We start from the raw sequence: 15,471 nt of genomic DNA on the forward strand, positions 1-15,471 counted from the left end.
CGCTGTCAGACAACTGTTACATTATTCAACGTTGTAACCGACCACATTTCTTTGAAGTACGTTTCTGCCCCCATAGATAGATTAGTAGACACACACCATTTATTATACACTTTAAATACATTGCTGGTTATGCTGGGATTGTAAGCGTTATTAATAGGGGGGGTTTTTTCCGGTAGATTTTTTTTTTCCACAGCGCCTCCTGCAGATCATATGGCCACCCTGCAGCAGTCTGTTCCTGTAAATCACACTTGCGCCTCCAGGTTTTTGTATTTCTATAAGGATTGAACGTGGGTCTGACGTAAGTCTGGCTTGACAAACAGCAGATTTGTACACATCCGCGACCTATTGTAGAGCCGGATAAAATGAGAGATAAAATGTATTTTATTCACGTATAACATAAGTAAACACATAAAACACTCTACGTAATCAGGGGGGAGCTAGCATAGCGATTTATCAGCATGGTAGGCTATTTCTACTTTTGCCAACTTATGTGTAGTCTCTGTGCTTCGTTTATTTTATCATGGCAATCAGATACATTCCCTTTGAGAGAATTTAAGTTTAAGTATCTCCTTTCATAAAATTTTATTTAAACGTTTCACCAAAATATATATCTTTTCTTTTTTTTCTTTTTTACAGTAAAAATTTCTTTACACTCTTTCATACTCTAAAATCTCTCAATCTTTCTCACTGACTGTGGTGTCTTTTCAGTACTTGTTTGTATTTTTCCTTTCCTTTTCATGTTATGTATTTTGTATTTCAGTGCTGTGTAGGCTACTGTTTGTTCTTTTCAATAAAAAATATCAGCATTATAGATTTCATAACACTTATCCTTCGGAGAAACTGTTATTGTAATATGCTATTATGTAATATGTGTATTTTAAGATAGATTTCTGTGTAGTTTAAGATTGCAGCCACTACCCAGTGACTGGATACGGGAAGTACCATGACGCTGATGACAGGAACGGAAATCAGTGTGCAGAACATATCAATCCGCGGGAACGTGTGGCTGACGTCATGAGAAAAGACACACGATAGCAACGATCCTCTAGTTTAAAACAACAACAAAAACGATCCCCTAGTATTTTTTTCTGGAGCCGTTTTTTGGCAGTATTTACTGGAAAATAGCATGCTTATTGTTTGAAAAATACAGCATTTCTAACCAGATAAAATAAGTACATTTTAAGAAACTGCATAATAACCAGCTCCCAAATTGTGCTGCTTTTATCAATGCAATCAGAAACATTCCCTTTGGAAGAATAGGGTGTTATCTATCTCATGTTATAAAATGTGAATTAAACTTCTCTGAAAGATTTATTTTTCTGTCAGTAACCATGCTGGTGAACTTTTTTTTTAAATTTGTTTTGCATTGCAATTTTTTTATTCACAAGAAAAAAATAACTCTTTGCCTAGATTTGTAGTCTTTCTTGCTGAGATTTTTATATTTCATTACAGTGTTGTTTCTTCTTTGCAATAAAAAAAAAAACATTTCACATGAACATTTTAAATTATAATGTGCTGAAATGATACATGCTTTACTAGAAATTGTCACGCCAGCGTCTGAATGTTGAAGATGATTTTATTTCCGTATAGACCCTTAAAAGATAAGATACTTTGCGTCAAAATACTATAGGCACTACAGTTACAAATGGAGGTTTTATCCATCACCGTCCATCCAAAAAGAAAAAACGTAAGAATAAACCTAAAAATTTGTTCCATCCTCTATGATTTCTAGCAATGAGTCAGCATTTTGACAGAAATTATTTTATCATGGTAATGTTTTGTTAGGGAAGATACAAATACAAGTTCCACTTCTGTTAAGGTAAGGTCACATTAGTGAAATTTCTGTAAATATCACGGGCACAAAGCTCACAGCTCTGCCAGAAGTCACTTTCAATTTCAAACCAAGCAGCTTTCTGTTGGTCAACATGGTGAATTTGCAGGACCAACTTGAACTCGAGCGAAATGTGCTAGGGGGAAATCTTTTGCCCTTAAGCAAAATTCCTGATTGCGCAGATTCCTATAAAAATGACTCGGTTTCGACCATAAATATTTGCCGAACAACAGTAAATGTGACCACGCTTTTACACAAAATATAAACTTTCTTGGAATGCACTTGTCCAATCAAACCAGTGGACTGTTGTTGTATAAGGCCCGTTCACACTACGAAGATAACTATAACAATAACTATATCAGCACCACCAATGCATGATAACGTTCTGTTTATCATTAGCATGTGCTGCAGTTATGTCGTCTGCCGATTTAAATGCTCGAGCTCAGATGCTGATTCTGACTGGCTGTCAATAGAGTGCTGCAGGATGACATTTTTTTGTAGGCCAACCATCAACCAAGTCAGCATCACCCTGGTTCCCTTAACAAAATCCCAATAGGATGGATTACTGCATAATATATAACTCTGGATTACTAAAGAATATAAGATCTGTGACTGACAAACGTTCATCATTCTTACGAGTTTTCTTCATCATGATAATCTTCACAGATGAACACAACTTTTATGAATTTTGAAGCCTAAATACAATCGTCAGAAGTAAAAAGCTAAAAGTAGGCTATAAAAACGAACTAAACTACAATCCCAAGACTTCAAAGCCACCATATCGTTCATCAGCTGGAAAAAACTGTTTTCAAAGTGATTCCATCAGTACTGTTCCTCAGTAGTTGTGGTGTGGAATTAGAAAGATTATTTATGGCCTGGTTTCACATACAGGGCTCAGATTAAGCCAGGATTAGGCATTAGTTCAATTAGGACATTTAAGTAGCTTTTATGAACGTGCCTTAGAAAATCAACATTACTGGTGTGCATCTTGAGACAAAACAATGGATCTGACATATTTTATGATATGTTGCTTTCAGTTAAAACAGCTCAAACATGTATTTTAGTCTGGCACTAGGTTTAGGGGGGTATATTTCTCATTATAGTTGTCTTCTGTGTGATCAGGCCCTAATTCACAGTTTTTTCTTCTATCTCTGCACACCGTCCTGAACTCGATCGCTCATCCTGGCAGTCTGGTGTTGCTGAAGGAGCTGGACGATGCCTGTCTGCTTGTGTGTTCTTGCAACGTCCTCTGCTGTCTCTCTCCAGCTGCTCCTTACAGCAGGATCAGCACCTTTGTCTAGCAGAACCTTGAAGACCTGTGGATTGAATCACAAGCGTTCTGAGAAAGTTAAAGACAAAGGTAAACATTCATAAAGACATTTATATAATACAAAGAGCAGAACATCCCATAGGAAAGTGAAATCACAGATGAGCAACTTTTCAGTTAATGCATTTTCACTGATCAGATAGCTATCTGATTTGTTAAAATTGTTTTATTTACACCTGGCCTCATAAATGTGTCTCCGCAAAACAAATATAAATCCGATTTTCAATTCAACGGAGTTCATGCTGCTAAAAGCCACAGATATGCCGCATATCATATGCGGTGAAATTTATTATCAGCTGATTTCAAGATGCGTCAGCACGGGCTTATCAATTTTAAAGGAATTGACTCTGTGTTGAGTTGAGTTTTCATATGTGACGCAGTACGTTGAATTTCATTTGTGGCCGTTTGCGCGTCTGCTTGTTCAAAAAAGATGCTCAGCTATTCATCTCTGGCAGGCCATATCTGTGGCAATGTTGCAGTAGTGCTGTCATATTTGGTTTTTATTTGGTTTATTTCTTGTTTCTAGTTTTGTAGTCCTTTTGGTTTCCCTCGTTACTCCCTCTTCATTTGCACCTGTGTCTTATCTAGTTTTCCCTGTGTACATACGCCATAGTGTTTGCTGTTTACTTTGTCAGTTGTTTCTCATGTGTTACAACCAGGAGCCTCCTGAAGTGGTTTGAGTGATTGGTTTTAAATCCGTCTCAAAAGCATTTTGGGGAGCATTTACAACTGTGCTGCATCCAAAATCACATACTGTAACACTGAATACTGAAATTGAAACTTACTTTGTGACCGTTAAAGTCCCCCTGTGGTGAAAATCCAGCTTTTAATGTTGTTTATATGTCTATGTGTTGTTTTTAAAATGCTTTAAGACAAACCATGTGCAAATTCATAAGTCAACACCATTGCTGAGTATTTTCTCCTTAAAACTGCAGTGAACCAAAGACAGTCTCAAAAACGCGGTTTGAAATCGCTGGTGTTTCTGACGTGACAAACTACCTTGTAACCAATCAGGTCAACGAGTGGATCTCTGAGCTGTGTGAGTGAGTGGAGGCGGGGCTAATTTGCATATTTATAGATACTGTGTATACTAAATGAGGCAAGTGTGTAGAGTGACATTCAAGCTATTTTAAGGCATGAAGAATTTTTTTCAAGGAATTTTTTTTTTAAATATGTAATTTTGGTGATCAAAGATGAGATTTAAGGGATAAAATTATTGATTACATCGGGACTTTAAAAAAATATGTTCTATACAGTATGAATGCGTGTAGTATGAATAAAATTGGGACGTACATCCACCATGTATGTAACTCACGGCGTCAGTTGAGTCGCTTCACCTCCATTCACAAATCCTCTCCCGTGGCCTCGTTGGATAGTAAAGTGTCGATCGAATGTGCACTTCAGAATCTCGTCGGAAGTAGTAAGTCATCCTGGTACTTTTCACCTGTTTTATGAATACTATGAATTCGGCCATACTACTCAGCTCACATATTGTTTTTCACCTACTATATAGTATAGAAATAGGCATATTTGGACGCAGCGCTGGTCTTTTCACAGATAGCTATCAGAGAAAATGCATGAAGTAACCAAGTGTAATTAGGCCCTAAATTGTTTCTTCTAGAGACCACTATAATAATAAATGGACAGCAAACAGACTCTCCTGCTTCTCTGATTTTATATATATATATATATATATATATATATATATATATATATATATATATATATATATATATACAGTATATAGCCTATATATGAAGAGTTCAGATGCACTAACAGTGCCATCTGAAATTTTCATCTAGAATGATCATTTTTATAAAGCTTGTATATTTAAATTCAGTAATTTCACTTAAATGACAATTAATAGGTAAGTTTCATTGCCATAAAAATGATCAAAATGATCATTCTAGAAGAAAATTTCAGATGGCAGAGAGAGAGAGAGAGAGAGAGAGAGAGAGAGAGAGAGAGAGAGAGAGAGAGAGAGTCAACACACCTTGCAGTGACCCCTCTCTGAGGCCAGGTGCAAAGGTGTCTGTCCGAGCCTCTCCACAGCATTCACATCTGCCCCGTAATGCAGCAACAGTTTGGCAGCCTCAACATTATCCCTGAGTGCCGAGTAGTGCAGTGGTGTCATTTTGAGGTTGTCCCTGTCCTCAAGTCCTGCTCCATTCAGAATCAACAAGTGCACTACAGCCCTGGAGCCACTGCGGGCAGCCAGATGCAGCGGAGACGCCACATCTCCATCCCTGACATCAACCTTGGCCCCTCCTGATAACAGCTGCTGGAGGATCTATGGGGAAGGAGAAGATACGGATTAGAAGAGACAGAAGAGGGAGGATGGAAAGTAGAGAGTGAAAGAAAGATCAAATGGTGCTAAGCAGACAGGAACTGTACACTGCCCTTCACCCACACATATGCCATCTGTTTCACTGCACGCGGTTGGCGTGACTCTGAAAGCATTCAGCCAAAAGGGCAGCGAGACCTTGAATTCAGTCTTGGCAATGCCAGGTTTGCTGCGGTAATAGGGATGATTGGAAACAAATGCTTTTTAAAAAGGTGTTTATAGGACACTATGTAGACATGAGTTTTTTAGCGAGAACATTTATCACTCAATGATCACATGAGATAACATTGGATAGCATAACATTATTTCATCACTCCTTATAAAGTAACTGTTACACTGCTACTTTTATTTAAATGGCATTTAAAACAGAGTCCAACTTGCCAATATTCCAGCCAGAAAACTTATTTTACAGTCTCTAGTTCAAGGTTACACGTACATATAGTAGGATATAGTATAAATTATGCGCATTTGGTGTGCTGTCCGAGGAGAGGGCTCCGAGCTCAGAATTTGGACCGAACACAGAACACCTCTACCACTCCCACCCCCCACCCCATCCCTGGCTGGGATAGGAATAAACAAGAGTGAGAAGTTGGGGTAGAGGAGGGATAGTGGAAAAATGTTCATGAAACAGAAGTAAGTCGAATCTATATTTAAGCCTCCTCTAATGCCGGTCGGGTAGATTATCTGGATGTGCTCCTCCTGAACTTTGTTAATAAAACATAATTTTTCAAAGAAAAATGCGAAAACAGTTGGTAGATTTGACGTTTTGCCCAACAATGTTTTGGGAAGGGAGGTATTTTCAGTTGTATATGTCTGTAACTATTCTAAATTAAATTAATAAAAAGTAGCAATATTTCATTGAATATGGTTATTAACTCAAAGGCGACACTACCCACAATCAGTCCACTGACCATCTGATAGATACTGTACTCTGGAAAAGGTTTGTAAAAAACTAAAGCTCCAGTCGTATTGCTAGAACACTACAGAACTTCTTCAACCTTAAACCATGTTTAAAATGTACCAGGTTGATATTATGAGAGTTTCTGAGGAAAAGCTAGTTCCTTGTCAGGTTAATGAAATCAAATCTTTGATAGATAGTAAAATATACTAACTGTATATATATATATATATGTATTTTTTTGTTTTGTTTTAACAGACAGGGCTTATATTAAGCCAGGATTAGGCCTTAGTTCAATTAGGACATTTAAGTAGCTTTTATAAATGTGCCATAGAAAAAGAAAAGAGAAAAAACATTACTGGTGTGCATATTGAGACAAAACAATGGCACTGACATACAGTAGTCAACATTTGAAGTGGATCAAAAAAGTTCATCAAAGTTGTCCTAAGACAAGAACAGGTATTGTTCAAAATTCATGTATAACTTTGATGAAAGGTTTTGATCCACTTCAAATGTTGACTACTGTATTTTAAGATCTGTCAGTGCAAGTTGCTTTCAGTTTAAACAGCCTAAACATGCATTTTAGTCTGGGACTAGGCTTAAACCTGGTCTGTGAAACCAGGGGTAAATGCTGGTATAATTTCAAAGTTTAAAAAAGATGTAGTGCAGGATTTGGTTCTATGCATCGGTTGTTGATTGGATTTTAAGATGTGGGCACTCAAAATTAGAGACAAATGAACGCAAACTTGCAGGGGCGAGGTTTAAGTCGACTAGTGGTTCCCAAACCTGTCCTGGAGTACCCCCAACACTGCACGTTTTCTTTGTCTCCCTAATCAAACACACCTGATTCAACTCATCAGCTCATTATCACATGGGTTAAAATAAAAATAGACAAAGAAAACGTGCAGTGTTGGGGGTAATCCAGGACAGGTTTGGAGAAGTCTGGCATTTGTCTCCAGAGAGAAGTCTGGCATTTTCACCGGAAAATTTAAAGTTTAATTTAATGGCGACTTCAAACCCATAGTCAATCACCTTCTTGTCTCCAGAGTAGGCACAAAGGTGCATGGCTGTGCGCCCATTAGGACCCCTCATATTGGCATCTGCGCCTCGGTGCAACAGCAGTCTCACCCCCGCCTCATTCCCTGTCAACACCGCCAGCTGCAGAGGGCTCATGCCCACACCTTTTCCTCCCTCCACATCTGCCCCATTATCTAGCAGGAGCTCTGCCATGTCCCCCCAACCTCCAAAAATTGCCCAATGCAAGGGTGTCCACTTATGAAAGTCCTGGGCGTTCGGTGAGGCCAAGTGCTGGAGCAAAACCCGTGCCGTGCACAGGTATCCGCTGGCTGCAGCCAGGTGAAGGGGTGTCTGGCCAGAGCAGGACCTTTCTGAATGTGATGCCCCCTTCTGGAGGAGAAAGGCTGTGGTCTCGGGGCTTCCTCCACTGCAAGAGCGGTGCAGGGGAGTGCAGTTGAAGAAGTCTTGGCTATTTACCTCCACTTGGCCAGTTTGCAACAGGAACTTGATCAGCATGAGATGACCCTTGAAAGAGGCGTGGTGGACAGCTGTCCAACCATGCGGGTCCCTGGAAGTACAAATGGCCCAGTCAGTGAAAAATATGTCTGTATATTTATTTTGGGATTAACACAACACTCTTTTGCATGGCATTAGACGTTACTATTTTTAACCTGTTACCTTCTGTTATTTACATCTGACACTGTAATAATACTAATTTAAAAGGGATATATGGAAAGTGAAAATTAAAAAAAACATTGTATCACAAATACAGTGATTGTTGTGGAATGGCTTGGCAAAAACATGGAATAGAGCGCTTTTATTGTTTCTTGCAATGATGTAAGCTACAAAATAAGATTAATTAAACAACAGAGTGTCTAGTTACACCAAGCGCAAATAGCTTGCTTTGCTGGCAGAGGCTATTTACACTAACTCCACCCACCATTGACTGATTTAACCAGACAAAATTGCAAACGTGTAGGCGAGGGCTTTAGGGACAGGTACAAGTAATGTCCCAATAAGGCAGCATCCATCTATAATTTTAATCCCAGAACTCAAATCCCAGAACTCACCTGGACTGATTGCACATACACCTGTTAAGCACTGAGCACGCTAGGCTCAGTGAGAAGTCTTGGCTGAATCTGAAATCGCCCCCTAATCCCTCAATCACTATTCCCTACGTTAGTCCACTAATACAGATCCCTTGAAGAGGTGAATGAAAACAAGTGAGCGATTCGGACAGCCGTTGAGCGTACATCAGCTGTGCACTCATTATTGTGGTGCAATGTGGGATAGAAAGAGTGCACTCGATAATGTTCACTATGGTTTCGGACACCACTACAAATGGTTTCCCCTCAAATAATACCCTATTTGAGGGTATAGGGGGCGATTTCGGATTCGCCCCTTGTTTTGCCACAGCTAAAATTTATGAGCGTTTTCTCCCACGATTGTCTTGCCTGGTTTTGACTCCCCCTCTTTTTTTCTTGCTGCCTGCCTTTCACCCACTACCACGGGGTGTCTTGCTCATTTGGATATTGTCTTTGTCTGTCTGCTGCCTGTCCTGACCCTCTGCCTGTTATGACCAAGATTGTTATTCGCTGTGATTCGACCCGCGCCTGTAAGTACACTGACTCTGCTGTTGTTCAATAAACTGCACATGGATCTTAATCCCAGTTCATCAGAGTGAACACTGAGGTGCAAATAGTAGCCTATTTATGAATAGCAACTAACAACTATTTAGACTTAGTGTAACAAACGTAGGCCAGTGAGAGTTGTAAACCTCACTCTCAAGAAGCGCCCTAGCGACTGACGCTAGAGACTGCGGTCTTTAGCCTCCTTGTAAGAGTGCCACTTAGAGCGGGCGGTGCGAACTGGAGAGGCTACATTAGTGCAAAGAAAGTACTGCTATTTTCAATTTGTGTAAATAGCATATACATCGCTATTTACACCTAGTGTATATACCACTTGCAAATAGTTGCTGCCATTAAAAAAATCTACAATATATCTACAATTTACCAGGTTAAAGGTGTAGCCAAAAATAACATTTGGAATGACATTTGGGAGAGAAGATAACGGCAGAATTGAAAATTGTGGATGAATTGTTCGCTTAAGTTTATAGCTCACTAACTGGCAGTTAGCAGGCACCCCATGTCCCACCATGGCCTTGACTTGCTCCAGACAACCCTGCCAAGCAGCATAGTGCAGCCTCCGCTCATCCAAGAGAGAGTGCCTGGGTTTGGGTCGACGGTGGATCCTCCACTGTCTTGTTCCCGCAGCTGTCCGGAACTTCCTCTCCACAGACACCATGGACACAGAGTCATGGAGCTCCAACCATCTCCAGTACACCTCTGGGCCTGCGTTGGCCATGGCAGGAGGGTAGCCTGTGGAGAAAGGTCATGGTGCAAAGTTACAGGCTTTATCACATATTCCTTTTATTTTCATTGGTTGTTAGTAAGACTTTACTGATTTGAATTATTATACTGAACTAAAAGAATATGGACAGTTGTACAGATTAGTTTCTGGCTAACTATACACTAATTCCACCAGGGGGTGGTAAAAGTTTACAGCAGTTAGAAGGTTCTCAGCCCGTTTTGTTACATCACTAAATTGGACTGTTTCTGACCTACATCTAAAGTGTGATAGATTTCAAGTTTGAGTAAATCACTGGAACGGTTGCGTAACCGATAAAGTCATTGTCTCTATTGCTCCAAAAATTCTACATTGATCTTGCAGTGAATGTTTTCAAAGACTCTTCTGATCTGTATTTCTGCTGTAATTCCATCTAGAGACACAGTTGTCATGGTAACAGTGGCTGCAATTACTATTTTAGAGGTTTCCATTAAGTTTCCTGGCAGCCTGTCTTGTAGAGGAGAAGCAAAACAGGGAAAGACATTTTTTTAATAAACATTATGTAACGCTCCAGATCATGTACAGTGCTGGTCAGAATTATTTCCCCCCTTGGTAAATATGATCAAAGATGGCTGTAAAAAATAAATCTGTATTGTTTATCCTTTTGATATTTTATTTAAAAAATAAATATAAAAAAACTGCAAAAATCTAACCTTTTATTGAAGTAAAAGAATTGAAAGTGGGGGGGAAATCACATTATGAAATAAATGTTTTTCTCCAAAACACATTGGGAACAATTATTTGACCCTGTTTATTAAATACTTTTTGGAATCTCCTTTTTCCAAGATAACAGCTCTGAGTCTTCTCCTATAATGCCTGATGAGTTTGGAGAACACCTGACAAGAGATCAGAGACCATTCCTCCATATCACTGGAGACACTCCACATCTCTCCAGATTCTTCAGATTCCCAGATCCATGTTGGCGCTTCTTCTCTTCAGTTCAGCCTACTCATTTTCTATAGGGTTCAGGGGTCTCATTTATAAAACTGTGCGTAGGAACCTTACTAAAAGTGTACGTGCGCCTGAAAGCCAAAAATTACGTACGCAAAAAAATATTCAGACTTATAAAACCGTTCATACGCCAGAACCTGCGCAGAATTCACTTTATAAATCCCAGTCAGCGGAAGATTGTGCGCACATGCGTCTCCACCCCGAAATAACCATATATGGAGCTTACAACGCCTAGTTTTACTATGCATATCCTCATCTGCATATCATTTGCATATGATTATTCATCCACGTGATAACGTTTAACGGTACAAGACACATTACATTAATAAAAATCATGTACTTGCCTCTCCTTGTCTTGTTTTTGAATACACATCAAATAGTGTAAAATACATTTCATCTTTTCCACTGGCCGAATTGTATTTTTAATTGATTTATATTTTTAATGGAAACAGATTGGGCATTATTTGCACGAAACTATTTTCTCAGACAATCTTGTATTATCTTGATAAGCAATTATCTCTGTGGTTAAAACATTAAAACACAACACACTACAGGAAAAGTGTTCAAAACATCGCATCCACAACAAATATTTCTATTGATTGAATTTGAATAAAAAATGTTGTAACTTCTCAGTAATGATTTCATGTTTAAGTGTTCTCCATTAATTTGAATGGCATATTTAATCTAAATGTTTATATCAGAAGTAAAACATAGTTTAAATCATTATTTTATTTATTTCAACTGTTATTTGCGTCAGTTTCACTAAACGGCCCAACGCGTTCGCTGGCGCGGACATTTATGAGAAGGGATGGATATTTGCTTCAAGTGACAGGCTTGGTGAGTGAAATTATATTTGTATTATCTTTCTGTATATGTTTAATTTTTGACCAAAAAGACATTTAACTCCAGCTCACCATCGGTGTCGCCAAACTGCTCCATCTCCAAAACGTTCGTAGGCCTACGCATGGGTCAGAGTTTGCGTGCAGGTGTGCAAATTTTCCCGTCAAGTTTGTTTTTATAAATCACAACTTATGCGTCGGAAGTGGCGTACGCCTCTTTCAGGGCCTGTTTTGTGCGTACGCGACGGTTATAAATGAGGCCCCAGGTCTGGGGACTGGGATGGCCATTGCAGATGCTTGGTTTTGTGCTCAGTGACTCATTTTTGTTTTGATTTTGATGTTTGTTTTTGGATCACTGTCCTGTTGGAAGATCCTACAGATCCATCATTTTACACATGCGGTACTTTTTCATCCCCTTATGAACCAAACCCATATTAAGTGTTTGCTGCCATTAAGCTGCCATTTTTTTTTTCATCTGACCATAGAACGTTTGAAAAGTAACTGACACTACTGGAACTTAAAACGGGACGGGTTCTATGGACAGATGAAACAAAAACAAATAGCTTTTTTGCCAGCAAACACTTAAGATGGGTTTGGTTCATACAGGCATAAAAAAGTAGGCTACCCCATGTGTAAAACCGTTTTTTAGAATCCAGTCTCATGCGCGAGACGCTGCAAAAGATGCGAGACGAGAGTGCAACAGTCAAACATGTCCGTGTAGCGCTTGTTTACATTGAAAAACATTGGTAAAGTAGCGCAGTGGAATGGAAAAACGCGTTCTGTGTAAATGGCCCTTTGGTGTGTCTTCAGGAACAGGGTTTGGGAAACGCTGTGTCGGGGTCAATAATTCTATGCGTTAGGGTTAGTAAATTAGTAGGGTATGTTTACAGGACAACGATGTACTAAAAACAGAAATGCATGTGCATTTTTCACATACAGACATCAACGTTGTCAAAACAATCCACGTTCACACGGATCTACGAAAACGATTAAAAACGCTGTGTTATGAATGCCAGGCTAGTGGTTGGTGATGTCACTTTGTAAAGAAACACTACGCACCTATAGACTGAACACGTGATACTAATGATGTCACCGTTTTAACAAATTCACGTTTTAGTAGTTTACACGGAGATGATAGCGGTATCGTCAGAGATTGTTGTATTATTGGGAGATGAGAGGATCTGTGGCTCTTACCATTGGAGAAAGCGCAATGGCTAACTTGGATCACATGTGCCTTGATAACCAATCACATTACAGCCTCGATGTCATTAAATTTCATTCAGAGTTGTGCAACAGTCAATCACTGATTGCAGATAGGCCTACCATAGAATCATACCTGTCGCGCAACTTCACCTGTCCGTGACTTCTCTTATAAAACAGCATTTCTTTTCCGGTGTAAATTCTAAAAATAGATAAATCCAAAACTAATGTTTAAGAGCAAACATGTTAAAGATTAGCCATTAGGCTGTCGATTTATTAAGCTATTTCCTCACAAAAACGGTTTTATTTAGCGTGGTGAAGCCTCTCATCCACTGACATCCATAAAAAAAAACGGCCTCTTGTCTCCTTCCCTGTACCGCAGCGTTAGTGTTACGCTTTTTTTGGCTGAGGTTGCAGGCTTGTCTTCAAGTGGCTTTAGTATCGTTTTCAAAAACTTAAACGTTGAAACTTGTTTTCAAAAGTTTCCGTTTTCAAGCCCCTTAAAATGCCGTTGTCGTTTAAACGTACAGTATGGGATTTTTTCTCCACTAGGGGTCGCTAACCTATTTACTATAACAAAGGCGTAGTTTGATGACGCAACATTTGCTAAGAATTATGGATCTTGTCGTCAACGTCAAGCCGACCGATCTAATAATGTTTATGGATGACTGAATACATCGATGCTTTTATCATGACTATGATATGAAGCAGTTCGGGATTGCTAAGAGACAACTATCAGCTCCAAACGCGACGCGAGTCCCGCGGATATAAAAGGAACATGGACATTTCATTCTTCCGAACTACACGCAGAATCACTACTCACAGGTCAGCTTATTAGACAAATTAAACTTGTGAGGTAACTCTAGGGAGCTCTAGGCATCTCGAAAACACCGCGCTGATATTGATTCTCGTTTTAGTTCTCCTTTTTTATCCAAAGTCTGCTTGCCATGGTCCATAATGTTTGAACGAAACAACAACAGCGTGCAGATAGACATTGCGAACTACAGTGGTCCACGTCTGTCGTCTTGGTTACTATCAGAGGGCTCTAGTTCATAGCTCTGGTTACCATGGCAGCACGAGCGGAAACCAGGGACAACGCGGATATGACGCCATTGACTGCGACAAAACGGAAATAAAGAAATGTGCCGTGTCTTCGAATTAAATTAAAATTTCTCCTGGTTTGAAAGTTGTTGGAAACAGTCGGGATAATGTAAGTACACAACTAAAAAAAATATATAACATAGATATAGTGATTTTTGCTATTTTTAAAGCAAAAAAGTTACATATTGTGCCTTTAAATGAAAAGACAAAACGCTTAAAAAGTTTTGGTAACACTTTACTTTAGGGTCTAATTCTCACTGTTAACAAGTTGTTTTTTAGCATGCATATTACTAGGATGTTGACTGTTTATTAGTACTTATAAAGCACATATTAATGCCTTATTATTCATGACCATAATCTACATCCCTTAATCCTACCAGATACCTAAACTTAACAACTACCTTACAATTAGGAGTTTATTGAGGCAAAAGTCATTTTTAATAGTTAGTTAATAGTGAGAATTGGACCCTAAACTAAAGTGTGACCAAAGTTGTCTGTTTTTAGTTGTTTTGTTTTTTTGGTCCATCTTCTCTATAGAATATTCTTTGGAACGACATGAGGGTGAGTAAAGGTTGACAGAATTTCCATTTCACAGAGAACTATGCCATTGTGCTGTATGTGTGAAAAGAGATTTAAAAGACGACACGTTTTAGTGTTATCCTCAGTGTGAATGCATGTTCCAAGCCAAACTGTGAGCCACTGGAGATCTGGAGGCGTACGGCCTGTCATGTCGTGGGAGTTCGGGATTATGTGGGCGGACAACTGGCTCCTGCCCTTGCCTCCTGCCTTGCTATTTATCAAAGCAAAATATCATTACAAAACACGTAACTGCACATGTACACTGCTGCTGAGGAAGATTTACAGTTAAATCAAGTGAGATAATGCTATTTTGTTGAATTTCCAGTGAAATGATTTGAACAGTTCATATTTCTTAGTGATGACTATTAAACTTGTATTTGGCACCCCAAACAATTATCACTCCATAAGTTCAAATCATTTCTTGGGGATTCAAATTAGCAGTCACACAAATACACATTACCGGAGATGAGCGTATGAATTTGAAGATCCATCGAACTCACTGGAAACAAGACAGAGAAGTTACCTGTGAGTGCCAGTTACTCCATGACGTCTTGCTTCTCTCCACTGTGCTGTTGAACAGATCTCTCAGGGTGTCATACATGTAAATCCGGTCTTTCCACCCCCTCTGATATTGTTCATCAAGTGTTTTATGTTCATCTGAGGTTGCTATGGTGAGAATGGGCTTTTAGAGCACTGTTATTGTATGATGGCACAGAACAGAGAGAGAGAGAGATAGAGAGAGAGAGAGAGGTTTGAGACTGCGCATGCCTGATGGTTATTTTGGCACAATTACATTTAAAATGTGTGCAATTGTCTCTTCTTTTTACTTTATCCTATGTAAAACACAAACACATTTACCATTGTATTTGAAATGTGCTAAATCAACTTGTTTTTTTGTGATCATTATCATCAAAATTCAGTGCTTTTCTGTTCAAATTAAAAAACATTCCATTAGGGTTGTGCACCATGCAGAAATGA

At 39.1% G+C, this 15,471-nt stretch overlaps 1 protein-coding gene across 2 annotated transcripts; it reads right to left on the minus strand.

Moving 5' to 3' along the window:
• Nucleotides 1-1,558: 1,558 nt before the first annotated feature.
• Nucleotides 1,559-15,190, minus strand: ankrd67 (ankyrin repeat domain 67). 2 transcript variants are annotated; one of them, XM_084123506.1, is made up of 5 exons: nucleotides 15,017-15,190; nucleotides 9,572-9,795; nucleotides 7,433-7,985; nucleotides 5,152-5,448; nucleotides 1,559-3,147 (listed from the first exon to the last, which is right to left on the minus strand). In XM_084123506.1, the coding sequence occupies exons 1-5, from the start codon at nucleotides 15,092-15,094 to the stop codon at nucleotides 2,977-2,979; spliced, it is 1,323 nt and encodes a 440-aa protein (XP_083979632.1). In that variant the 5' UTR covers nucleotides 15,095-15,190; the 3' UTR covers nucleotides 1,559-2,976. The 2 variants fall into 2 exon arrangements, with proteins under 2 accessions (XP_083979632.1, XP_083979633.1); XM_084123507.1 differs by having other exon boundaries at nucleotides 9,543-9,795; nucleotides 15,017-15,163.
• Between the last annotated feature and the right edge of the window lie 281 nt (nucleotides 15,191-15,471).

Source organism: Abramis brama, assembly GCF_963993115.1.
Source record: "Abramis brama genome assembly, chromosome: 9".
Taxonomy (NCBI): Eukaryota; Metazoa; Chordata; class Actinopteri; order Cypriniformes; family Leuciscidae; genus Abramis; species Abramis brama.

What these genes read in the sequence shown, in the direction of transcription:
- ankrd67 (XM_084123506.1), bottom strand. Translation starts at nt 15,094, where the DNA reads ATGTATGACACCCTGAGAGATCTGTTCAACAGCACAGTGGAGAGAAGC. An exon ending in GGAGTAACTGGCACTCACAG is followed by an intron (nt 9,796 to 15,016) that starts GTAACTTCTCTG and finishes CTTTCTCCACAG; the next exon opens with GCTACCCTCCTGCCATGGCC. An exon ending in CAGAGAGGGGTCACTGCAAG is followed by an intron (nt 3,148 to 5,151) that starts GTGTGTTGACTC and finishes TTCAATCCACAG; the next exon opens with GTCTTCAAGGTTCTGCTAGA.